The sequence below is a fragment of the Pelophylax lessonae genome, assembly GCF_965119305.1.
Source record: "Pelophylax lessonae genome assembly, chromosome: 4".
Classification (NCBI taxonomy): domain Eukaryota; kingdom Metazoa; phylum Chordata; class Amphibia; order Anura; family Ranidae; genus Pelophylax; species Pelophylax lessonae.
The window spans coordinates 124,350,169-124,376,852 of NC_138771.1; the positions used below are offsets into that span (position 1 = coordinate 124,350,169).

The following is a 26,684-nucleotide window of genomic DNA, read 5'->3' on the forward strand; positions in this document are numbered from 1 at the left end:
GGTTTTGGCCAGCGGGGGATGTGGACAGGTGGCCCCGCCTCTTACCTATATAACAAATGCCAAAGCGCAGGCATTTGGCAGGAAGCCGGAGTGTTTTCTCTATCGCTCATTGACAGACGTAGTCTTCTTCATTCTCAAGAGCTGGGTTATGTTGTCTCCGCAGGAGTAGGACTAGGCAGAAAGACAAAACGTTCTGGCTCCACCTTAGGGGCAGTCCCTGAGGGTATATCCTCCCTCTCTCTGCTACAGGGAATCAGTTTTTTTCTGTCTAGTCAGGAGTAAGGACCTAAGTTCCTTGCTGGGATCTTTTGGTCCTGGCAAGACTTTTTTCTTTAAGAAAAAGACATTTTGTAGGTAGTTTTCTCCAGTGTTTTTTCCTGTGAGATCTTCAAGCAAAGATGCCAGACTGGGCAACACTTGTGGTCACCCCAGCCGGCCTACGAGCGCGCGCAGACCATGGCATTGCGCTTGGTCGGCCGCGACACATTCAAGTAAGTATGCGGGGCCGGGCGACGGGCTGGATGTTGAGATCCAGTGGTCACCCCGGTTTCTGCCTACGAGCGCGTGCAGACCAGAGCTCCGCGCTGGGTCGGCCGCGACGGAGTCCCAGTGGAGGGACTGACCTTGCGAGTTAAAAGTCTCGCTTGGACGCCAAGAACCAGAGAGTCGAGGCGTCCGGAGTGGTCCACAAACCCCCACCCCGGTGGAGAGGGTATTGTGAAGAGAGGGTGCCTGTCGGTTCGGTATGGTGAGTAAACGTTCCCTTTTTTTCCTCGTTATGAGGCAGTATGTATTATGGGCCCCTCCATATATGGTCAGTATATATCTGATACTTACAAGTCCCCCTTGTAATACAGCATGTGTTTGTGGGAAGTGGACTTGGTTTAAGAGCTAACACTCTACCCAGCAGACTGTAACATTACAGCTGACATAGGAGGTATAATCCTACCTTATGTGTAGTATATCTTCTGTAGATCCATATATCGCCTCTTAGCAGAGATGCAGGTGGATGTGCTGGGAAAACGATTTCGGCGGTCCGCCGCCATTTTGCCGTAGACCAAATGCATGTATGTCCTCAGGTCACGCCGGCCGCCATGTTTTTGGAGTCTTATGTCTCTTCTATGGGGGCGGCCATGTTTTGTGAGCCCAGCTACCTCGTGGAGAGCTGGGAACGCCGGAAGGCGTACACAGGGGGCGGAGCCACGTCCTTCTACCCGGGAAAAAGCAAACAGCTCCTTCCAGTCTGTGTAAGACAGACGCTGACTGCAGTTGGTTGGAAACTGCACTGCATCGGTTGGTGAGCCTTGGGGGTCCCTCTCTCTCTCTCTGTGGGATCGAGAAGCAGGTACTCTGAGGGGCGCTATTGCGCTAGGGGGAGACACACAAAAAAAAAAAAAAAAAAAAAAAGAAAAAGTTTTTTTGTTTTGCTGGCAAAGGTGTCCTGAATTAACATGGATCCTGCCACTCATGTATCTCCTCCGGATCCCCTCGAGGGGTCTGCGGGATCCTCCAGCACCCCATTGACAATTGAATCATTGTCAGCTATTATGGAAACTTTTGTGTCCCGGGTGGAAGTGGCTTGTCAGGGACAGGGCGCAAGAAAGCGACCCCCGCCTAACCCCATATTATCTGAAACCTCGGATTCAGACTCTGAGCCCATTTCTGCAGTTGCAGGTACTTCATCTGGGATTGGTGTCTCGGGTACTGTCTCTTCAGACAGTGAGGAGGATGTTTCGGCATCCGCCATAGCCCGAGAGGAAGCGTTGGTAAACGCACTCATTGTATCTGTTCAAGAAACCTTAAGGTTACAGGGTACTCCATCGGAAATAGCTGAAACTGAAATCCCTTTTGGGACTAAACGCATCAAAGTGGCGAAGGTTTTTCCATTGCCCAAATGTTTTGGCAGTCCAATCGAAGAGAATCCATCCTTCCTACCAAAAGTGGTTTCAGAATTTCATCTGAATGAAGAAATTGTATTACCTTCCCTGTGTCCTAAGCCCAGTCATCCTCGGGAGTTTGCTTTACACTCCTTGGATGTGGTCCGGGCGATCAGGGTATACTTGAAAACGACAGACTCGTTTCGCAAGACGGATTCACTTTTTGTGATCCCAGATGGACCCAAAAAGGGGTTGCCTGCATCTGCCGCGACCATTTCCAGATGGATCAGACAGACGGTAGTACAGGCTTATTCTATTAAGGGTCGGGAGCCCCCGTTCCCTGTTAAGGCGCACTCCACTCGGGCACTTAGTGCGTCATGGGCCTTTCGCCATCAGGCGTCAGTGGTCCAGGTGTGCAAGGCGGCTACCTGGTCGTCGGTGCATACCTTTACTAAACATTATAAAGTTGATGTAATGGCATTGTCTGATGCCTCGTTTGGCCGCAAGGTTTTGCAGGCCGCAATTTGAGGAGACCAGTGGTCTACCTCGAGGGTTTTTCCGTTGGAAAATTTTTTCTTTAGTCTCATTCTTTGTTTATAATGAGCCTTTAAAACTTCTAGTTTGGCACCGGTTGGGCCTTCTAGATTGGATTTGATTTGTCAATCCCACCCCTCATTTGTGGCACTGCTTCTGGATGTCCCAGCTCTTGAGAATCAAGAAGACTACGTCTGTCAATGAGCGATAGAGAAAAATGGATTTTTGTAAGATCTTACCGTAAAATCCTTTTCTCTTAAGCTCATTGACAGACGTAGTACCCGCCCCTCTATCATTGAGTTGGGTTGGGTTAAATTCTCTGTACTGCTTTAAAACAGAACTGATTCCCTGTAGCAGAGAGAGGGAGGATATACCCTCAGGGACTGCCCCTAAGGTGGAGCCAGAACGTTTTGTCTTTCTGCCTAGTCCTACTCCTGCGGAGACAACATAACCCAGCTCTTGAGAATCAAGAAGACTACGTCTGTCAATGAGCTTAAGAGAAAAGGATTTTACGGTAAGATCTTACAAAAATCCATTTTTTTTAATATTTTTTTTTTCTTTTTAATTTTTTGGGTCGGCGGGCAACGTGATGGACGATAGATTTGCATCAAGGGACACTTTTTTTAAAATTATTAATAAAAGTTACCCACTGTACACAGAACACGAAAATGCAATTGTTTTTGTAAATATAAACTGCGAATTACCTTTTTTCAATAACCATATATAGCAGTCTTGTTACTTCTGTGAGGGCCTGGTTAAAGCTTGTAGGAGGAGCTTTCTCCCCTGATTGTCCTATGAGAGGCCGCAGGACCCCCTGCAATCTATCTGGACAGTGCTGATTGGCCTTGTGCTGATCACATACATTATCCCAAGGGAAAAAATAAACTCTAGCAATACATACAAAACTGAGCATGTGCAGAGTGACTCTAAAGACTGTCTTATCAGGAGATGGATTGGGGACAGTGGAAGAAGGGGGGGATCAGAGAAGACAGGATCAAACGGCCTTTATATACAATGCGGAGGATTTAGGTTCCACAGTGAGTATAACCAGCATGCTTTACTGCATATACAGTCTGATTTTCTGTTGCTGCTTCTGTTTGATCTGCAACTGGCCATGGTGCTGCACATTTGATCAGTTATGACACCAGCCATCTGATGGTTTGGTTGAGGAAACAAGCAAATGTGACAGTTGTCAATGCCAGCATTCTAGGAATGTAACGGTTTTAAATCGATGGGTTTAGTTCCGCTTAATGATTTACTGCTGTTTGGGGCCTTCAGCAGAATGGCTGCCTCCAGCAAGAAGAAACCGGAGCATTGCTAGAGACAACTTACAGTGCACACACATAATTATTAATGTGGAGCGTATGTTCCTTGCTAAAGAACAATATTTTTTACCACGCTGTTATGGATAAAGTTCTGCTTTGTTAGGCGCTTTATCATTGTACATTGCTGTCATTCTTTAATTTCAGATGTTGGAAGCTTGCCTACAGGAGGCAAGATCAGCATTTATGCAGGCTGTCTGTGAGAAGGGTAGAAAGCTGTTTTGCATATTGTGGTGTGAATCGTATTACTTGAGCAGGTACAAATATGTTGGTAGTTAAAGGCAGAAGGTTTTTTTTTTTTTATTCTAATGCATTCTATGCATTAAGAAAAAAAAAGGAAACCTTGTGTACAGCAGCCCCCCTAATACTTAACTGAGCCTATCTTTATCCAGCAATGTTACAGGAGTGTCTCAGCTGCCCTGGACTCCCCACCTCATTTGCTGAGACAGCAGTGCGGCACGATTTGGTCCTGCTGCTGTCAATCAAAGTCAGTCAGCCAGTCAGGAGAGAAAGGGGGTGGGGCCGGGTCTCGTCTCCGTGTCCGAATGAACACAGGGAGCTGTAAATCGGCTCGGATGCCCCCATAGCAAGCTGCTTGCAGTGGGGGCACTCAACAGGAGGGAGGGGCCAGGAGCACCAAAGAGGGACTGGAGAAGAGGAGGAGGTGGGCCACTCTGCAAAATCACTGCACAAAGCAGGTAAGTTATTTTTTGTAAAAATAAAAACAAGACTTTACAATCACTTTAAGACCCCGTTCACACTGGGGCGACGCTACTTGCCGGAGCGACCTCGGAGCGGCCGGCATGGACTTCATTTCATTGAAGTCAATGCAGGTCGCTCCAGGTCACCCCAAAGAAGCTCCGGACCCTTTTTCTAAGTCTGAGCGACTTGTGTCGCTGCTATTAGAACGGGTCCACAGCTACTCTATGGCAGGCGACCTGTCAGGCGACCAGGTCGCCTGACAGGTCGCCCCAGTGTGAACGGAGTTCAAGTGTTAACACACAGTCATTCTAGACATTCCCTTGAATTCAGTGTTGGCACTTGCTGCCCAAAACAAGGCATATTTGTAGTCTTTGTATCCCAAGGGCAAGGCATGAGGCTGCATTTGGTTGTCCTGCGCTTATATGGTGAACAGAGATTAGACCTTTTATTATATGTTTGTGGTTATAGTTGCTACACTACCTTGGTGAGTGTATCACTTTAAGAACTGCAATGTTTTGCACAGTGCTGTTTTTTGCCTTGCTCTGTAGTATTGACAGTGACACATCAGTAATCTAACCAATCCCCAAACTAGAGAGTGCCTATAGCAGTGACCTATTTTAAATTAGCAGTTCCTTCCTTAACCAGAGTATACAGATTGTTTTATATGTTTTATTTTCTTTTTTCTGCAAGCAGCATTTGCTTTTTTTTTTTTTTTTTTTTTTTTGGCTTGTTTTGAAAAAAACCATGGCATTCATAGGAAAAGGTTTAAAGAACAGCTTATGATTGGCAGAAATCCTCCCAGAAGAGAGCTTCAAGGCCAGTTTGCTAATTTCCAATGTGATAGCAGGCAGAATGGTTGCTATGCTGATTGCTGTGAAATAAGCAGCGTTTATGCTGTCTGCAGAATGTTTTGTTCCTGTTCTATGCTTCACTGTGAGTGATTTTACTCTTCCCTCTGCCTCAATCCTGCGTTCGTATTTTCCTTCCTCCTTTGTTTCCCCTGTGTAACAGGAGAGTCAGTGCTCAATCCTCATTGTCATCTCAGCGGTATTGCTCCCAAGCCCTCTCTAATTGTAGGTGTTGGTAAGGGGCCACTGGCCACCCCTTCCCCTGTCTCTAGGCACACACCGTCTCCTCCCAGCCTGCAGGTAATGGTAAAATAAAGACTTAATTGGATACCTCCCCATCTTGTCCTTGTGCCAGTGCTAGAGAGAGCCGGCTGGAGTGTGAGGTTGGTAGTACTGGGGTGTGAGGATGAGCAGAGGGGGATTGTGTGGGGGGAGGGGAGAAAGTGTCAGGTGAGTACATGTCTGTGTGTGCTTCTGATGCTGCCTCTCCTGTGCACGTGCTGCTGTGTGACTGTCCCTGTAAATGTGGCTGTGTACACATTTATGTTTATGTAAGTTGTATGGGTGCGTGCGTATTTAATTGATCGAATTTAACGCCTGAATCCTCAGTCTGCTTTTTTTTTTTTGTGCTGTACCAGCTTCCGATTTATAAAAAGGAGTCTAATTGTGCCATCGTCTCCTTCACACCCCCACCTCCCACTATTCGCTCTTCTCTGTCGCCACCTCCATTACCACCTCTCTTGGTTCATTAAACGCCTTGCTGCTTGAGACCACTGACGTGCATTAAAGCAGGTTAACCTCTTCCTGGCCACAGGGCTTCCATGACAACATATACAGCCTATATTCATATGACATTAAGTATTCACAGCAAAGCTCTCAAAAGACACTACCAAGCTTAAGAGCTGTTACTGAGGTGAGTGCAGTGCATCCCATGTGAAGCTGAGACTGCTGTGCTGTAAAGGGCTTTGCATTTAGCCATGTCTATGAGAAAACCCATTGTAAGCACTCAGTATATAGTGTAGTACTCCTGCAAATTGATGTGTGAGCCTTATGAAGCTAGATAGGGGGCACCAAGGCCAGAGATAAGCATGACTGCAAGCTGGAGCCTTGCCAGGCAGGGAGTGTTTCTGCTAATTGAAAGTCAACACTTTTACTCCAGAAGAAACCTGCTTGCAGCCATATTTCATTTTGTTAAACAAAGCATGTAACTATTCTGGTATTTTCCACAAGCAAATTATATATTCAGATTTGATAAAGACAGCTGTGCAGTGGCTTATGCTTGGGAATCTGTTTGTACTTTAACTGTGGATTTAAGTTTCTTCTTCTTCGATAAATAGGTGCTTGGTTTTTTTAGGGACTGGTGTTGTAATATCGTCTTTCCTCTAAAGGTTTGGCTTGGTATACCTTAGTATTTGTGGGGAGGCAGTAAAGAACCCCAGAGCACTTATGGGTTTGGAAAAGGGCAAGGCTGTGTGTATGATTTCAGACTGGGCCTTGCTTGGCTCCTGTGCTACCCTAACATGTTTTTTGCTGCCTTTAGTTTACGACCTGCTGTGGCGGTCACTTGCTGTCCTTCCTGCTTGCTCTCCAATACAAAGTTTAAATCTAAACTCCACCACCTAGTTATTAGTTGAAAGAGCAGCTCTTGTAATTATTCTGTGTGCCGTGCAAATTAACATCACAACTGCTTGCTAATTAGCAGAGCAGCTGTAATTAAAGTCCCTTTGTGCTCAAGCTGATTTGTCCTGTATATCTGCTCCACCACTTTTCTTTTTTTTATTTTTTACCATTCATGTGAACTAGTAATGAACTTATTCAGCCAGGAGGGATTCCTCGTATTTTTTAACCACATGCAAAACAAGGCCTTTTTGCTCATCCCTCACCCCAACACACACACGGACTCAACTCCCAAGGCCTTCAGATCTTTAAATGGTGCTTCTACCGTTCTGCTGAAAAATAGTTTCTGCCACCCTGTAAGTCCCACACAGTTTGCTAAATAATTACAACATGAGGATCATTTTCACCGTTTGCCCTACTTTTACTGATATTTGGTTAAGAAATGGTTAATACAGGTAACTTAAGAGAAAAAAATCCCGGTGGGTTCCTATTAAACTCCATGTATTAAAGTATCTGAAAGTTAGAATACTAGTCACCACAGAAGCCTGTAAGATCATTTCCTTTCCTCTCTAATCAAATTGGTTGATTGGTGCAGCACAGGTCTTTAGATAGTTTGACATTCGCTCTTTTCTATTCTGCAGCTCGTAGTTCGCAAGGGCAATTTTATACAGCAGGGATCTCCAAACTACGGCCCTTCAGCTGTTGTGGAACTACACATCCCGTGAGGGCATTGTAAACTGACATTCACAGACATGACTAGGCATGATGAGAATTGTAGTTCCTGAACAGGACCATAGTTTGAAGACCCTTGGTATACAGTCTGAGAAGCTCATGTGACAAATGCCAAATAGTGTTAATTTTGGCAGCAAATTTCAATTTAGTTTTAGTCTTAGGACTAAAATGGCATTTTAGTTTTAGTCCCATTTTAGTCTTCTGCAAGTGTTTTAGTTTTAGTCGTATTTAGTCGACTAAAAATCCAGTACATTTTAGTCATCTATAATCGAATGGGTGTAGTTCAATTGTAATTTGTAATGCATTATTTAAGCATTTCTCCACAATTTCCAAACTCATTATATACTACTGCTGGTCCTGGAGTGAAAAATGTAATATGTTATTATTTATGGTATTAAGCTTTGAGCAAGCAAATTTCGATTTAGTTTTAGTTATAGTCTTTTGACTAAAATGCCATTTTAGTTTTAGTCGTATTTTAGTCTTAAGGCTAAAATGCCATTTTAGTTTTAGTCATATTTTAGTCATCTGAATTGTTTTAGTTTTAGTCGTATTTTAGTCGACTAAAATTGTGTTAATTTAGTCGACTAAAACGTTTTAGTCGACGAAATTAACACTGATGCCAAAAAGTGTAAGGTGTAAAAAGATCTTTGAAGTTTGCAGAGAGTTCAGTTGATGTTGTTTGGGCATTCTCTATAAATGTAGTACATAGACTCCCTTTGGATATTTGCAATGCACATTCTCCTGAGAAAGGCCTTGCGGACTTGAAAAAAGCTGGCAAGATTGTCAATTGGCCTGGGAAAGCCCAGAGGTCTCCCAGGTAAAGCTCAAGCCTTGTAAACAGGTAAAGCAAAGCACAGAAATTATAATTCGACAGATTTATGTAGTAAGATGGACATCAGATTTAGCAAAAGTTGTATAAATGTGCAGCCATTCTTTCATTTTATTTTCTTTTACTGTACTTTTTTTTATCACTGATTCATACCATTTTGTATTTTTTCTCTTAGATGGAGTCTCCTGTATGTGCGTCTACAGGGCTTCCTCTGCATCTGCTAGTCCCAATGGTGAACAATGACATCTCCTCTCCATGTGAGCAGATTATGGTACGCACAAGATCTGTTGGTGTTAACACCAGTGATGTTGCTCTAGCCACTGAGCCAGAATGTCTTGGACCATGTGAACCAGGCACCAGCGTGAACTTGGAAGGCATTGTATGGCAGGAGACAGAAGATGGTAAGTGTTCTGCTTGGAGAAAATTTTTAAGAAACCTACACCGATCAACTATATAACAATGTGACCACTGACAGATAAAGTGAATAACATTGAATATCTAAATAAAGTGGCATATGAAAATGGATGGGATATACACTGATTTAAAAAGTATTCCTTTAATTTTTTGAGCCGAGTATAGCATCAAGTCTGGGATATTGATCTGGTCGGTTAAGGAGCAGAGGGGGTTGTTAATCATTTTCAGCTGCTTTAGTGTTAATGAAATTAACAGGTGCACTAGATGGGCAACAGTGAGGCCACCTCTAAAACGGAAATGGTTTTACAAGTGGAGGCCACTGACATTTTTTTCCCCTACTCATCTTTTCTGACTGTTTTTCACTAGTTTTGCAATTGGCTAGGGTCAGTGTCACTACTGGCATCATGGGGCGAAACCTAGACCCTATAGAGGTTGCACAGGTAGTCCAACTCCTCCAGCATAGCACATCAATATGTGCCATTGCCAGAAGGTTTGCTGTGTCTCCCAGCACAGTCTCAAGAGCATGAAGGAGATTCCAGGAAAGGGCAGTTACTCTAGGAGAGCTGGAAATGGCTGTAGAAGGTCCTAACCCGTCATGCTGCTCCTTTGTGCAAGGAAGAACAGGATGAACATTGCCAGAGCCTTACAAAAATTACCTCCAGGAGGCCACTGATGTGACTGTCTCTGACCAAACAATCCGAAACAGATTTCATGAGGGTGGCCTGAGGGCCCAATGTGCTCTAGTGGGCCCTGTGCTTACTTGTCCAGCAATGTGGAGCTCGATTGCCATTTGCCATTTAACACCAGTATTGGCAGGTCCGCCCCTGGTGCCCTGTACTTTTCACAGATGAGAGCAGGTTCACCCTGCGCACATGTGACAGACGTGAAAGGGTTTGCAGAAGCCGTGGAGAATGTTATGCTGCCTCTAACATCATTCAGCATGACCGGTTTGGTGGTGGGTCAGTGATGGTCTGGGGAGGCATATCCATGGAAGGATGCACAGACCTCTACAGGCTAAACAACGGCAACCTGAATGCCATTCGGTATCGGGATGAAATCCTTGGACCTATTGTCAGACCCAATGCTGGTGCAGTGGGTCCTGGGTTTCTGCTGGTGCATGCAGTTCCTGCACTACTTTTGGCGACTTTGGGGGCGATTTCAATAGACATCGGTGCATGATACTGGCAAAGATGTCTCTCAAATCTCCCCGAAGTTGGACTGAAATGCCGGTTTGGAATTGTGACAGTTCAGCTAAATTCAGTGTGAACTAATACCAAGTTGCAATCACGTTCATTGCACATCAATCATGGGTTTAAATCAGGTGATGAGAAGGCAATATATCATCTCCTCCCCACCTATCATACACACTCAGATCACTTTTTAGAGGATCAGCAGTGGCTGCTGCACTTGTGAATGACCCTTAGTTGCATTTGGCAGCAGGACCCTTAGGGCTTGTTCACAGGTAAAACTGGGGGGAGGTGGTAAAACCCTGTGGTTGAGTTGTGGTTTTACTGCCCCCAATCCCTACCCCCTTTAGCTACTGAGGCAGCAGCCATAGGTGTACACATGCCGCAGCAGGAATTGAACCCCTGTTTTCATTTGGGGGGTGCTATTGCCTGTCAATCGCAGCCCATTCAAGTAAATGGGACCACTCTGGAAGCACCCTGCAACTGCATGCTTCTGCATGTAGTGAGAAAGCAACAGAACACCGCCTGCTTTAATTCCTGGTTTGCTGTACTGCACAAGGTTGCAGGGCACTTGCAGAGTGCCCTCATTCACTTGAATGGCTCATGCTTGGCAGGTGCTACACCCACCAACAATGACAGGGCATATATCTCTTGCTGCGACTTGTATACCAGTGTTAATTTTGGCAACAAATTTCAATTTAGTTTTAGTCTTAGTTTTAGGACCAAAATGGCATTTTAGTTTTAGTCCCATTTTAGTCTTCTGCAAGTGTTTTAGTTTTAGTCGACTAAAACTCCAGTACATTTTAGTCAACTAAAACATCTTACATTTTAGTCGACTAAAACTCATTTTAGTCATCTATAATCGAATGGGTGTAGTTCAATTGTAATTTGTAATGCATTATTTAAGCATTTCTCTACAATTTCCAAACTTATTATATACTACTGCTGGTCCTGGAGTGACAAAATCGAATATGTTATTATTTATGGTATTAAGCTTTGAGCATGCACTAGCACAGCACTACACCAGTGTTAATTTTGGCAGCAAATTTCAATTTAATTTTAGTTATAGTCTTATGACTAAAATGCCATTTTAGTTTTAGTCGTATTTTAGTCGACTAAAATTGTGTTCATTTAGTAGACGAAAACGTTTTAGTCGACGAAATTAACACTGTTGTATACCCCTGGCTACTGCAGGTAAAGGGGTTGTGGTTGAGGCATGGGTGGTAAAAACATGTCTTCACTATGGGCTTTTACCCCCCCCAAAAAACTGCAAATGTAAATAAACCCTTACTGTTCTGAGTCCCCTATGAAGCTGACGTGCTGCAGGTTAACTTTCACCCTAGACGCAGAACAGTGCATCTGCAACTTTCCTGGGTTAGCTGCACTTTACCATAGACTCTAATTATATCCTACAGGTGTGGTGCACTTTCTGAAAGCACACCAAAACTCCTGTATTCAGAAAATGCACCAAACCCGCAGGATATAATCAAAGTCTGGCTAAGCACTGCAAAACCACAGGAAAGCTGCAGGTACACTGCACTGCACGATGTGGGTAAACCGCAGCACATCAGTGTAAAAGCAGCCCTATACTATTACACCCAGTGTATTGCTTCACACTGAACTGAAGATCTCTTCTTTCCTGCTGCTGGTATCACTCTGGAGAGCACTTTCTGGGATAAGGGGTGGAGTGCAGTTGGTATCGCTGTATGGGACAGGAGGCATGCTGGAAAACTATCATAGTGGCCAATCGCACTGAAATTATCCCTCCTATTCAGATATCTTTGCAGAACAAGACCGCAGGTGGGATCAGCGGCAGCGAGCTGACCTGGTTGATATAGCTGTGCAGCTGGAAGTCTTGAGTTAGTCTCTTTTCCAGGCTCTGACAGATCACATGACCCGAAGCTTAAAGTCGCAAGGGAAATAAGTAGTGGAACACTACATCCGAGCTAGATCATGCAATGTGCATGTGAAGCCGGCTACTACTGCTGATCCTACAGTGTTACAGTTGTTTACAGTGGGCCCTGCTCTGCAAAAAGATGTGAATAAAGGAGGGGTAGAGTATCCTGGGATCCATGTAAGCTCAGAAGTGTTTACCATTGTCAAGATAGCTTGATAATTTAGCTATACATTATACCATTTTCTGATTTAATTTACTTTGCATACAAATTGAAGGTAAATCCAATCAGGCAGGCTCTTGCACGACATAATTAAAAGGTTTTAGGCTTTACCTCCTAATATACGGTTTTGGTAAATCTAAAGGAAAATTGTATAATGTATGGCTAGACTTGGACAGAGGGCATGCTGTGCTTTTGTAGGATTTGGAATAACGTTGGGAATGGGTAGATGAAGCTACCTGGAAGAAAAGACTAGGGATTTTTTCCTGCCTTCTTTCACAGAAGTATGCTGTAGCTTGTTAATTTTGGCTTCAGGTTTATGTTAATTTAGGGAATTATTACCACTTGTAACATTTAAAAGTAATGATTGAGGGTGAGTTAGTGAAATTAAAGCTATGTGGTACAGTTTAGTTCCGCTTTAGGCATTCCTATGGATTAATTATAATAGCAGATGTTTGGTGCAGACATGTACCAGAGGAATCAGGTTCACTGTAGTCTCTGGGCTTCAGATATGATGTAATATGGGATTCCTTGGGGTTTGTATCAGTGCCATGATGTCGGAGAGACAGTACTACAGACTGCTTGAAAGCAGGTTTATTCATACCTGCTTACGCTGCAAAGAGCTCCTGCAGCTGTGCAGCCATCTGCTAACTGAAATGATTCCAGAAAGCTGCAGGTGCAGAGATGAATTGCTTTTTCTGAAAGTTACTGGGCTGCCTGCGTATTACTGAATAGATTTTAGTTTGCATATTATCATTTTTCTTCCCCAACTTGTGTAATTTACCCAGTTATTTTTTTTTTTTTTTGCCTGAAGGCTGGTTATCCCTGATATATAGATATATACACACACACACACACACACAATATCTCACAAAAGTGAGTACACCCCTAACATTTTTGTAAATATTTTAGTATATCTTTTCATGTGACAACACTGAAGATATGACACTTTGCTACAGTAAAGTAGGGAGTGTACAGCTTATATAACGGTGTAAATTTTCTGTACCCTCAAAATAGCTCAACACACAGCCATTAATGTTTAAAGCCAGATTGTCCAAATTGGGCCCAACTAGCCATTTTCCCTCCCTGGTGTCATGCGACTTAGTAGTGTTACAAGGTCTCAGGTGTGAATGGGGAGCAGGTGTGTTCAATTTTGTGTTATCGCTCTCACGCTCTTACTGGTTACTGGAAGTTCAACATGACACATCATGGCAAAGATCTCTCTGAGGATCTGGAAAAAAAAATGTGGCTCTACATAAAGATGGCCTAGGCTGTATTGCCAAGACCTTGAAACTGAGCTGCAGCACGGTCGCCAAGACCATACAGCGGTTTAACAGGGCAAGTTCCACTCAGGACTGGCCTCACAATAGTGGACCAAAGTATGTTAGTGCACGTGCTCCGCATCATATCCAGAGGTTGTCTTTGGGAAATAGACGAATAAGTGCTGCCAGCATTGCTGCAGAGGTTGAAGGGATGGGGGGTCAGCCTGTCAGTGCTCAGACCATACGCTGCACACTGCATCATATTGGTCTGCATAGCTGTCATCCCAGAAGGAAGCCTCTTCCAAAGATGATGCACAAGAAAGCCCACAGTTTTCTGAAGACAAGAAGACTAAGGACATGAATTACTGGAAACCATGTCCTGTGGTCTGATGAGATAAACTTATTTGGTTCAGATGGTGTCAAGCATGTATGGCGGCAACCATGTGAGGAGTACAAAGACAAGTGTGTCTTGCCTACAGTCAAGCATGGTGGTGGGAGTGTCAAGGTCTGGGGCTGCATGAGTGATGCTGACACTGGGGAGCTACAGTTCATTGAATGAACCATGAATGTCAACATGTACTGTGACATTCTGAAGGAGAGCATGATCCCCTCCCTTCAGAGACTGGGCTGCAGGGCAGTATTCCAACTTGATAACGACCCCAAACACACCTCCAAAACGACCACTGCCTTGCTAAAGAAGCTGAGGGTAAAGGTGATGGAGTGGCCAGGCATGTCTTCAGACCTAAACCCTATTGAGCATCTGTGGGGCACTCTCAAACGGAAGGTGGAGGAGAGCAAGGTCTCCAACATCGACCAGCTCCGTGATGTCATCATAGAGGAGTGGAAGAGGCCTCCAGTGGCAACCTGTGAAGCTCTGGTAAACTCCATGCCCACAAGGGTTAAGGCAGTGCTGAAAAAAAAAAAGGTGGCTACACAAAATATTGACACTTCGGGCCCAATTTAGACATTTTCACTTAGGGGTGTACTCACTTTTGTTGCCAATTAATGGCTGTGTGTTGAGTTATTTTGAGGGGACAGCAAATGTATACTTGTTTTTTAGGCTGTACACTCCCTACTTTACGTTGTAGCAAAGTGTTATTTCTTTAGTGTTGTCACTTGAAAAGATATAACAAAATATTTACAAAAATGTAAGAAGGGGGGGGGGGGGGTATTCACTTTTGTGAGATACTGTATGGAGGGAAATGTGCTTTTTTATTATTTGTAATAAATAGTAAGACTTTCCATCTGATCTCCAATCTGCTGGCATGCTAAATTTGTTTTGAAACTGATCTGTTTAACAAAGTTTGCTTGCCCCTATACAGTAAAATGTTTATCCAATTGATTTAAAGACTATTGTACTTAGTTTAGGAGAAATGTTATACTCGAGCTGATTTAAAGGAGATGTACAGCCAAAGCTCGTTTGGCTGTACATTTCCTATGGATCACAGGAGTGCAGTTCGTTGCGCATTCCTGTGACCCGTTTTCAGCAGGGAGCAGGCTGAAGTCCACTCTGACATCACAGAAGTTGTTCCAGGCACCGCGTCATCACGACCACGGAGTTGGGATCCGCCAGGTGCATGGACGGACACTCACCCAGTCAGCCTCTCAGCAAGCCTCCGAGAGCCTGAGCCGGCTGCTCCCCACCACTCCACAACCCAGCGCTCCAATGAGCGCGGAGGGGGCAGAGCAGAGAGCGGCTGACTGACAGTATGCAGCTCTCTGCTTGTGGAGCTATCAGAACGGAGTGATCGGCGGTGTTCGATCACTCATTTCTCAGTGCAGAGGTGTCGGGAGACAGATGCGGCATTGGACCGATGCTGCATCCAACTAGGTTAGTATAATTGGGGGAAAAAATCTACTTTAATTTTCCACTGTTAAATGCTGATAGGTTTTCAGCCAAATTCCTTTGCTTTCCTTACCACTAAATATCTGTCTTTTTATACATTATAGGTATGCTGGTAGTGAATGTGACTTGGAGAAACAAGACCTATGTTGGCACACTACTGGATTGCACACGACATGATTGGGCACCACCTAGGTGAGTTTGAATCATGGTATGTAGCTAATTCTCAAAAATGAAATGATTTTTGCGTTTTAAAACGGAGTGCCTCACTCTCCCTTTATTTCCCTTCCCCCTCCAGATTCTGCGACTCTCCCACCAGTGACTTGGAGATGCGGAATGGACGGGGGAGGGGTAAACGCATGCGTCCAAGTAGCAACGCTCCAATTGCAGAAGGCACATCAGCTACTGATGGTAAAGGTGCAAGCAGTAGTAGCAGTAGTAGCAGCAAGACTCGTGCTGGAGCAAACAACAAAGGGAGACGAGGAAGCCAGAATTCAGGAGATCATCGTCCGCCACCTTGTAATACATCAGAGGATGTAAAAGCTAGTCCTTCATCTGCTAGCAAGCGAAAAAGCAAGCCCCCATCTGACATTGAACTGACTTCAAGCTCAGAGGATTCCAAAGGAAGCAAACGTGCTCGCACAAATTCCATGGGATCTTCATCTGCCCCATTGGCTGGATCTTTGCCTTTAACAGTACCATTAAGCACTATCAAGGTAGAGCCAGCTGCACTGGATAGAAATTGTTCTTCACCAATATTAATAGATTGCCCACACCCTAACTGTAACAAGAAATACAAGCACATTAATGGCCTGAAATACCATCAGGCTCATGCACACACAGATGATGACAGTAAACCAGAGGCAGATGGAGATAGTGAATGTGGTGAGGAGCCTCATATTCACCTTGATATGGGTGGCTGCAATGGTACCTTTCCTTCTCAGAAAGGTTCTCTCTCCCCTGCCAGATCTGCTACACCCAAGACTCGTTTGACTGAACCGCAAAGTCCTACACTTTCTTCCAAGCTTGGAAGTAAAGGATTATGCAAAAAGAAACTGGGTACCGAAGGCGACACTGACCCTGGAGCACTTTCTAATGATGGATCAGATGAAGGCCCCATGGCAGCAGATGATACAAGCAATGATGGTTTTGAGTCACAGGAAAAACGAATGGGTGAAAAAGATGCAGCCAAGAAAGGTAATGGGAATAACAAACAAGATAAATTGACTTCCTCAAAAAGTGTTAAGCCTACCCGTCCCATTGCTCCTGCTTTGGTTCCACAACAAATGTATACCATTCAGACAACCAACTTTACTGCTTCAAGTCCTGGATCATCATCTGGCCTCCCTTCTACAGTAGTACAAACCATGCCAACTAGCCCACAACTTAAGCCCATACAGCCCAAACCAACAGTTATGGGAGAGCCGTCTAGTATAAATCCAGCATTAACTCCATCAAGAGATAAAAAGAAAAAGGATAAAAAGAAGAAAGAGCAAAGGGATGAAGAAAGTCCTGGAACTTCCATGAAAGTTGGGCGTCCTGAAGATGGGAAAAGTCCTTATGGGGAAGCAGTCCCTGATTCTTCAACCAAAGGTGATGGCCTTCCTAATGGCTCTGATGCTCACCAGAGCCGCCTGGCCAGCATAAAGGCTGAGGCTGACAAAATCTATAGCTTCACAGACAATGCACCCAGTCCTTCTATAGGTGGAGGGGGAAGTACTTCAAATCGAATGGAAAACCCTAGTCCTAATCAGCCTATGACACCACTACACGTTGTGACCCAAAATGGGGCAGAAGGGACTTCAGCTAAAACAAACAGTCCAGCTTACTCTGATATTTCTGATGCAGGAGAAGATGGAGAAGGTAAAATGGAGGGGACGAAGGTCAAGGATCCAGAGCAGATGGTGAAGGAAAGTGCCAAAAAGTCCCTTTTTCCACCTCAGCCCCAGAACAAAGAATCCCCATACTACCAGACATTTGAAACCTATTATTCTCCAAACTATGCACATTCCAGTCCGGGTCCTGGTGCCATGAATCCTACTGGTCAAACTACACCAGAAAGTCAGCCACTTAAGGTCAAGAAAGAGGAAGACTTGGAAGTCACTGAAGTGAAAATGAAAGTTGAGCAGCAGGAGGATAAAAAGCCAGAACTTAGCACTAGCCAGCAACCTTCAGTCATCCAACAGCGTCCTAACATGTACATGCAGTCACTCTACTATAATCAGTATGCCTATGTGCCTCCCTATGGGTATACTGATCAAGGATATCATGCCCATCTACTTAGTACTAATCCAGCATATAGACAACAGTATGAGGAGCATCAGAAACAAAGACAGAACCTGGAACAGCAGCAGCAACGTAGCCTTGAAAAAAAAACAGAGATGGCCATGAGGGACAGAGAGGCCACTTTAAAGGAAGAATGGAAGCACAAGTCTTCAGTACCTCCTACACTCACAAAAGCTCCAAGTCTGACAGATTTAGGGAAGTCCTCTTCCAGTAAGCCTAAGGAGCTAGGACCAGTGCCTGACTCTGGCAAATCTGTGATTATTCCAAAGCCTGAGGAATCTACGAAAATGTCAGTGCAGCAGCCAGAGGGATTAAAGACAAAAATACTGGAAGGAGGAGGACACACCATAAAGGAAACTGCAGAACCTTCCAAACCTGTAAACGAATGTAATAGACAGACTGGTATAGACCCTGTTATTTGGTATAGACAGGTAAGGAATTGATCATCATTTTTATTTGAAAAAAGTTTATTGGTAATGTTTGGCTACTTTTAAAAAGGTTTTCTAAAATCATGTTTTTAAACATGTACTATAAGCCCCCGTTCACATGCAGGCGACGCTACCTCGCACCGCGACCTCCGAGGTCGCGGTGCGAGCAGCGTGCCGCGACCTCGGAGCGGCCACCACGGACTTCATAGCATTGAAGTCTATGGCGGTCGCCTCCTGGTCGCCCCAAAGAAGCTCCGGACCCTTTTTCTAAGTCGGAGCGACTTGTGTCGCTCCTATTTGAACGGGTCCGCAGCTTCCCTATGGGAGGCGACCTGTGAGGCGACCAGGTCGCCTTAGTGTGAACGGGGGCTAATCAAATACCTTGTTTTTACAGCTTCTGTTGACACAAGTGTTTGTTTTTTATTTATTTATGAAATTATTACTACAAACTGTAATAGAAGGAAAAGTTATTTTGGCTAAAGCCACATCCGCAAGATAATTTACCAAAAAAAATGTGGGACCAGATAAGCCAGAACCTGCTTATCTATCGGACTAAAACCACTTGACCAGGCCATTTTTTGCGATACAGCACTGCTTTTTTAACTGACAATTGAGTGGTTGTGCAAAACTGTAACCAAAAAAAATTGATTTCCCTTTTTCCCACAAATAGAGCTTTCTTTTGGTGGTAATTAATCACTGTTGCGGTTTTTATTTTTTGCGCTATAAACAAAAAAAGAAAAACAATTTTAGAAAAAAAATATATATATATATTTAGTTTTTGTTCATAGACAGACACAGCTCCTGATCTTCATAACTATTGGGTTTTACTACCCTACAGGAGTAGGACTCTAGGCAGAAAAAGAATCTGGCTACGCCTATGGGCAGTCCCAGGGGGTATACTTCTCTCTGCTATAGTTACTCCGTTTTGTTACTGCTTGTAACAGAAGAATTACAACTCCACAGAGGGGTGGGTGCTGTGTCCGTCCATGAACATCAGAGAAATGGATTTTACGGTAAGTCAAAGTCCCATTTTCTCTTTTAGTTTTTTGACAGACACATTTCCTGATCTTGATAACCATTGGGACGTCCCAAAGCAGTGTTAAACATGAGGGGTGGGTTTTCTGCCTAGTCAGGAGTAAGGACCTAGTTCCTTGCTGGGATCTCTGGTCCTGACAAACCTCCGCGCTAAGTCGGCTGCGACATGCCCCACCGGACGGGGGCTGGCCTGCGAGTTAAATGCCTTGTGAGGTCTCGGCGAGAGTCGCAGCATTCCTCCTGGCCGACAGCCTCCCCATTTCGATGGCAAGGGGTTCTGTCTGGAGCGGTGCCCGTCTGGTTTCTGGTATGGTGAGTAGCTTTTCCCCCTCTCCCCCTGGAGGATTTTGGGGCGGACTTGGGCACCTCCTTGGCATGGTTGGACCCCCCAGGCCTGTCAGGCAACCCCCTTTTATCCGTCCCCCATCCTACCTCCCCTTATGCTGGAACTGTGTGGGTGGTCTGGTCCACCTCCTGTGATGGGGGGGCAGAGCGTTATGCTCAGTGGACAGTGGAGCCCTGTGGGTGGCGGATTTCGGCGGTGGAAGCCCCTCCTTATCCCTTTCATGCTGACTCCTGGATCTTTTCATTTCCTGATCGCTGCACGTGGAGTGCAAATTATCCTGATGGCTGCAGGTGACTGTGTCTGCTGGGGGTCTTGTGGGGTTCTCTCCCCCTCTGCTAAGGATCGTTTGGTGCTTTGTGCCTGGCGACCGGGTGGTCCCTTAGCAGTGTCTTACACTTTTTGGGGGGTCCCCCTGGTGACTCAGGGAGTCTTTGGAACACATCTCCCACCTGATTTCTTCTCTGAGGCTGCGGGCCCTCTGGGTCCCAACCATCCATGAGTGCACTGACCGCGGACCTGGAGTCCTTTTTGTGTCCTGGGTCGAGCTGGCTTTCGGGTGAAGGGCTAGCAAAAAGCGCCCCCTGCCTTCCCCCTGCCTCATTAGATCTTGAATCCGATTCAGCCACCGCGGATGTGGTACACCCACCCTGCTGGGTCTACGACCGTGCACCCGAAATCCTCGGAAGATGATTCCTCCACATATGCAACCGCGTACGAAAAGGTGCTGGTGGAAGCACTGATTGTATCTGTGCATGAAACCTTGAAGATGGAGGAAGCAGCTGCGACGGAGGCGCAGGTTCCCTTTTGGCACTCACAAGCCATCCAGAGGGGCAACGGGGCTTCCTTTCCCCGTCTATTTTGACAGAATTGTCGCTAAAGAATGGGGACGACCAAAGCGTTCCCTTGGGGTCCCTAAGCGATTTACAAGGGGTTACCCCCATGAGGAGTCCCTTATTAAGTGGACTGTTCCACCGGTGGTGGACCCTCTGGTTTCCAGCTTGAACAAAGCAACCATGATTCTGGTTGACGAGCCCCTGGCCTTTAATAATCCGGCTGAAAGGAAGGCGGAGGCTGTGGCCTGCAATATGTACACTCTGGCTGGTTCGGCACTGAGGCCGGTATTCACCATTGCCCTCTTGTCACAAACTCTGACCGAGTGGGCTTAGCTCTTACGCCGTGACCTGGAGGGAGAACGGCTCCCCCCTGCTGAGCTGACGACACAGCTGGTCCAGGGCTGCAGTTTATCTTTAATGCCTCACGGGTCTGGCGCTGCTGATGACCAAATATATATTTCTCTCTATATATGGTAACTAGATATGTGTATGTTAAATGATATATTTATCTAATAGTATGTATGCTCCACATCTCACTGGTGCTACAAATATATATGAAACCAAATGTATACAGTACATAAAATATATATATATATATATTGTGCTCTGAAGAGATGTCGTGCTCCCCTGATGGTACCACACTCACCAGAGCTCAGTCCCCTTATGGGGGTCCCAGGCCTGTCAGGAAGGGGCCTCCAACTGGATCAGCTGACACCTTAATTCCCCTTCTTAGTGCTTGTTTTCATGTAAAGATAAAGAGCAACAGCCCATAGTGTACCAGTTTTAAATGGCTTTATTAGATACAAAGAAACGCACTTACGCCAATGTAAAATCAGTGCGGCGTGGGTATTACAAGCAGGAAGTCCAGGTCTCGTGTGTTGCATGGCCCGTAACCTTCTTTGCGTCACTTCCGGTTATTTCTGGTTATGGACCGTGGAACGCACGAGACCCGGACTTTATCTTTACTTGAAAATGAGCACTAAATGGGGAATTAAGGTGTTATAGGATTGTGAACCCTGAGTCGGCTGATCTGATTTGAGCCCCCTTCCTGACAGACCTGGGACCCCCTTGAGGGGGACTGAGCTCTGGTGAGTGTGGAACCATCGGGGGAGCACGACATGTGGAAATCATTATCACGGATCACTTTGAGAGCCGGTTCACATTAGCGCGACTTGTCAGCCTGACAAGTCGCGCTCCCTCGTGGTCCATTGACCGCTACAGGATCCGTTCTAATAGGAGCGACACAAGTCGCTCCGACTTAGAAAAAGGGTCCTGTACTATTTCGGGGCGACCTCGAAGCGACTTGCATAGACTTCCATTATGTGAAGTCCCTGCAAGTCGCTCCGAAGTCGTGGTGCAATGTTATGCACAAGTCACCCCGAAGTAGTAAGGAGTCGTGTTGCGCTAATGTGAACTGGCTCTGAAGAACACCTGTCACTTTATTAGCTGAAAAATGTTATATGGACTAGAATTGTTTACATTATTTTTGTGATTTTATGTAGCACTTTGTGAAGTATTACTATCGCCACAGATAACTCTGGAGCACTTTGAAGAGCACATTGTCATTTTGAGTAGGATATCCGTTTTTGAAATATCATCGTATATTGGCACAAGTATTTTAACACTACAGTTTATAATTTTATTACACCACTATTTATATTCACTTATTAGTCACTTTTCAATTTCTCATATAATATATATATATTTTTTTTATGTATTGTATACAATTGGTTTCATATATATTTGTAGCACCATGGAGATGTGGAGCATACATGCTATTAGATAAATGTATCATTTGACATACACTTATCTAGTGACCAAATATATATTTCTCTCTACATATGGTAATCAGCAGCGCCAGACCCATTAGTTATTCCCATATTTTTATACTTTCCTTTTTAGGGTAAGTAATCGGCTGGGCAGCAGCACCATTTTCATTTCTAATCACTTACAATTTGCACACTTTGCGTGGGATTATATTCATTCTCGTATCTTTAATGCCTCTTTAGATGCTGCTCCCCCAGTGGCTCGGATCTCTGTTTTGGCAATGGTCCTTCAGTGTGTCTTTTGGCTTAAATGCTGGTCTGCGGACCGGACTTCTAAAAAGTCCTTGATTGATCTCCCCTTTCAAGCAGATCGCTTGTTTGGGCTACCCTGAATGACCTCATTAAGGGTCTCACAGGGGAAAGAGTAAAGAGTACTTTTCTTCCGCAGGCTACTAAGGGCAAGTTACCTCGTCGTAGACGTGAGCCCTCGTTCTCAGCACATACATTTTTTTGTCCCTCAGGGTCGACTGACAAGGGCTCAAAGTCTTTCAGGGGCCACCTCTGGTGGATCCAAAAGAACCTGGTCTGGCAAGCCAAGAGTGGGCTTATCCAGACCCGGGGACAAGGCTCCTTCAGCATAAAGGTGCGCCCTCTCCCGTAGTCGGTTAGTCTGATAGTTAGGCGGGTTTTGGCTTATCTGGTCCTGCATCTTTTTGGTACAAACTGTAATAGTACTTTTTTGCATTTCAACCCAACCCACTTCAATAAAGGTATACTCTAGTAGCCCAAACTATTTTGCATAGGATGGGGAAGGTTTATAATCTTTGTCCAGTTAAAGCAGAGCTATACCTGCCTTCAGTCCAGCAGTGCCTCCCCTCTGGCTGCTGACATACTTGGGCAGTCAGCTTCCAGGTCTCAGTTGACGATCAATTTCATTGGCCAGGCCAGAATGACGTCACTCCTGTGCATGTGCGGTAGTTCAGTTAGTTTGGCAATGCTGAATTTCTACAATGACCTGTGCATGTTTAGCTCATTGTGCAGGGGTAGACTGGGAGGTAGATAACTTTGATGCAGAAGAGACAAAGTTTGTCTCTTTTGCATTAAAAATTATGCCTCTTAACCCATTTTTAATATGTTCCGTAAAGTTCCACGTTAAATGGCCCATCTGTCACCTCTAGGAAAATAAATGGCGATAAGAACCTGACAGGGTGGCTAACCCTTCTTCACTCAGTGTGTGTCCAGCCAGAATATTTTTTTTATTAAGAAAATAGTAGGTCCAATTTAGAACCTTTATCTGGATTTTATTGCTGCCTAGTTTTCCCCTGGGAATATTCACTCTTCTTTTATCCTGGTGTCTAGGGATGAGCTCAGGTGTGTTCAGATCCTAGTCTGAACCCACCTAGGCTATCTTGCCAAGAGCATGTCACTGCACACTGCATCTTGCATGTGTGTGGCGCAGGGCAGGAAATACCTTGGTTGATGGTAAGCAATGACAGCATCTAGGTGGGATATCTTAGATGGATTCAGACTAGGATTCAAACACAACTGAGCTCATCCCTGCTGGTGAAAGGAAAATCATACTATGAGACTACAGGTCTAAGGTGATTTCTCTTACTTTGGGACAGTTTCCTCTACTTTCTGTCCAGACAACAGGAAACAAAAGGAAATCGCTCCTAAGAGTACACAAACTGGGGGAAATAAAACATCCACTAAAAAAAAAAAAATTCCCAATTGTATAGTAGAGGACATATGCTCCTCCAAGTTCTGACCATGGGTTACATAGTCCGGTTGAAAAAAGACACAAGTCCATCTGGCTCAACCAATAAAAAACATAAAACAGTAAAGAAAACCCATCCCTTATACACAAACCTATACCCGCAGTTCATCCAGAGGAAGGCAAAAAAACCCATAGCAAAGCATAATGCAATTTGCTGCAGCAGGGGAAAAAAATTCCTTCTTGATCCCCCGAGAGGCAACGGATTTTCCCTGGATCATCTTTACCTATAAATGTTAGTACCCATTCATATTATGTACACCAAGGAAAGAATCCAGGCCTTTTTCAAAGCAATCTATTGAGGTGGCCAGAACCACCTCTGGAGGGAAGTCTATTCCACATTTTCACAGCTCTTAAACACTTAAGCCCCGGAAGATTTTACCCCCTTCCTGACCAGGGGGTATTTTGCGATTCGGCACTGCGTGACTTTAACGGACAATTGCGCGGTCGTGCGATGCTGTACCTAAACTAATTTGACGTCCTTTTTTTCCCACAAACAGAGCTTTCTTTTGGTGGTATTTGATCACCTGTGCGATTTTTTTTTTTTTTTTTTTTTTTTTTTTTTGATCATGCGCTATAAACAAAAAAAGAGCGTCAATTTTGCAAAAATAGCAATATTTTCACATTTTTTTATATGAAATTCCCCCCCAAAAAAATGTAAAAATCAAAATTTTTTAACATTTTTGGCCAATTTGTTTTATGCTACCTATGTTTGGTAAAAGAAATCGCAAAAAGCGTATTTTGATTGGTTTGCGTAAAAGTTATCGCGTTTACTAACAAAGGGAAAGATTTTTGTCATTTTTGTTGTTTTTTTTTTTAACGCGTAATGGCGGCGATCTGCGATTTTTTTTTTTTTTGCCGGTACTGCGACATTGCGGCGGACAGATCGGACCCTTGACTGACATTTTTGACACTTTTGGGGTTACCAGTGACATTACTGCAGTAATCAGTGCTATACATATGCACTGTTACTGCAAAATGACACTGGTAGTGAGGGGGTTAGCTTTATTTGAGAGGGAGGGGCTGTGTGTCCCCCTAGGGGCGTGATTCTAACTGTGATTGGCTGAGCTGTAGAAACCGTGATCAACGGTCCTACATAGTAGAACCGTGTGATCACAGTTTCTACACAGGGGAGAATGACAGGCGGCTTGTTTACACTAGCCGCCTGACTTTCTCCCTCTGCAGCGGCGTTTGCAGAGTGACCGGCGGACATCGGGTCCGCCGGTTACAGGCGTGGGGGCTCGCTCCCTAGACCCTCACAGGCTAGCGACGTAGATCTACGTCAATTTGCCTGTGAGGGGCTGACTGCCGACGTAAATCTTTGTTAGGCAGTCGGCAAGTGGTTAAGGTGACGAAACCTTTCCGTATTTTGGAGACTAAATCTGTTTTCTTCTACACCCAAAGAGTGCCTACTAGTCATCTGTGCTGACCCCCCCCCCCCCCCTTAATCTCCTCTTCTAAAGAGAGAATAAATTCAGCTCCTCTAATCTTTCCTCATAGCTGAGCCTCCTCTATGCCTCTTAACAGTTTGGTTGCCCTTCTCTGCACTTTCTCCAGTTCCTCGATATCCTTTTTGAGAACTGGTGCCCAAAACTGAGCTGCATATTTCAGATGAGGTCTTACTAATGATTTTTACGGTGTCTTGTGTTTTTGGAGTTTCTCCAAAGAGGTGTAGATCAGTGTTTGGTCTTGGGTACCATCAAAGGCCAGATTTCGGCCCTGGCAATTTTTTTTTCTTTCAACGTTCGTTGGCCACAAATTTCTTGGTTCACACCTTTGTTCAGGGGGTCACCCTACCTGGTGGTTCACAGAGACAAAGTGGTGCTTCGTGGTGGTGCCAGTTTTTCCTTTCTAAGGCCGTCTCTGGTTTCCATTTAAATTAAGACATTGTGTTGCCTTCTATGTGTCCTAAGCCTAAGCATCCTAAAGATATTGTCTTACATTCTTTGGATGTGGTTCTGGCAATCAGGGTGTACCTGGCGGTGACAGTCTTTCCGAAAATCAGATTCTTTATTTATCCTTACGAATGGACCCCGTAAGGGGTTGGCTGCATCTGCTGCAACCATTTCCAGATGAATCAGGCAGACGGTGGTGCAGGTCTATTCCAATAAGGGTCAGGATCCTTCATTTCCTGTTAAGGTGCATTCTACGAGGGCGCTTAGTGTCTCCTGGGCCTTCCGTCATCAGGCATCGGTAGCACAGGTTTGCAAGGCAGCCACCTGGTTGTCCATGCATACTTTCTAAAAATTGTTGGCATCTGCGGATGCTTCTTTTGGCTGCAAGATTTTGCAGGCCGCTGTTGGAGAGGTTAGTCCTCTTTGAGGGTGTATTGCAGGTGAGCTCCAGTTGTTCCTGGTGGAGCTCCTGGTTGGCTATGTTTAGGCTTTGGGAAGTGTTTTCTTGCTGTGTTATTCCCACCCCTCATATTGACACTGCTTTGGGACGTCCCATCGGTCAAGAAGATCTGGAGCTGTGTCCATCAATGAACGAAAGAGAAAACTGGATTTTTGTCTTACCGTAAAATCCTTTTCTCTGATGTTCATTGGTGGACTCAGCACCCGTCCCTCTAATTGAGTTGGAGTTTATGTTGTTCTGACACTGCTTGTTGCAAAACTGAAGTCCTATAGCAGGAAGTGGGAGTATACCTCCTGGGACTGCCCTATAGCTGTAGTCCACTCTTTTTCCACCTAGTGTCCTCCTGTAGGGGGCAGCATAAACCCATCGGTCAAGAAGATCTGGAGCTGTGTCTGTCAATGAACATTGGGGAAAAGGAGTTTACAGGAAGACAAAAATCCAGTTTCTCTTATGTCCTCTGACAGTCCTGGCCCGATGGTGTTAGCCTTCACTAATGGGTAATGGCGCACTCTGCAGGAGCAGGCTAGGCAGATAATTGATTATCAGGTTAATACAAAAAACTTTTCTATACCTCGGCACG

At 44.9% G+C, this 26,684-nt stretch overlaps 1 protein-coding gene across 2 annotated transcripts in view; it reads left to right on the forward strand.

Moving 5' to 3' along the window:
- The window catches only part of ZNF609 (zinc finger protein 609), a 216,949-nt gene that overhangs the window by 114,535 nt on the left and 75,730 nt on the right, over positions 1-26,684 (forward strand). Inside the window, exons 3-5 of one of the 2 annotated variants that reach the window (XM_082254933.1) lie at positions 8,637-8,862; positions 15,389-15,476; positions 15,580-17,998. In XM_082254933.1, coding sequence (XP_082111059.1) covers positions 8,637-8,862; positions 15,389-15,476; positions 15,580-17,998 — 2,733 coding nt within the window. The remainder of the gene's footprint in view (positions 1-8,636; positions 8,863-15,388; positions 15,477-15,579; positions 17,999-26,684) is intronic. The other variant, XM_082254934.1, reaches the window with a different exon arrangement.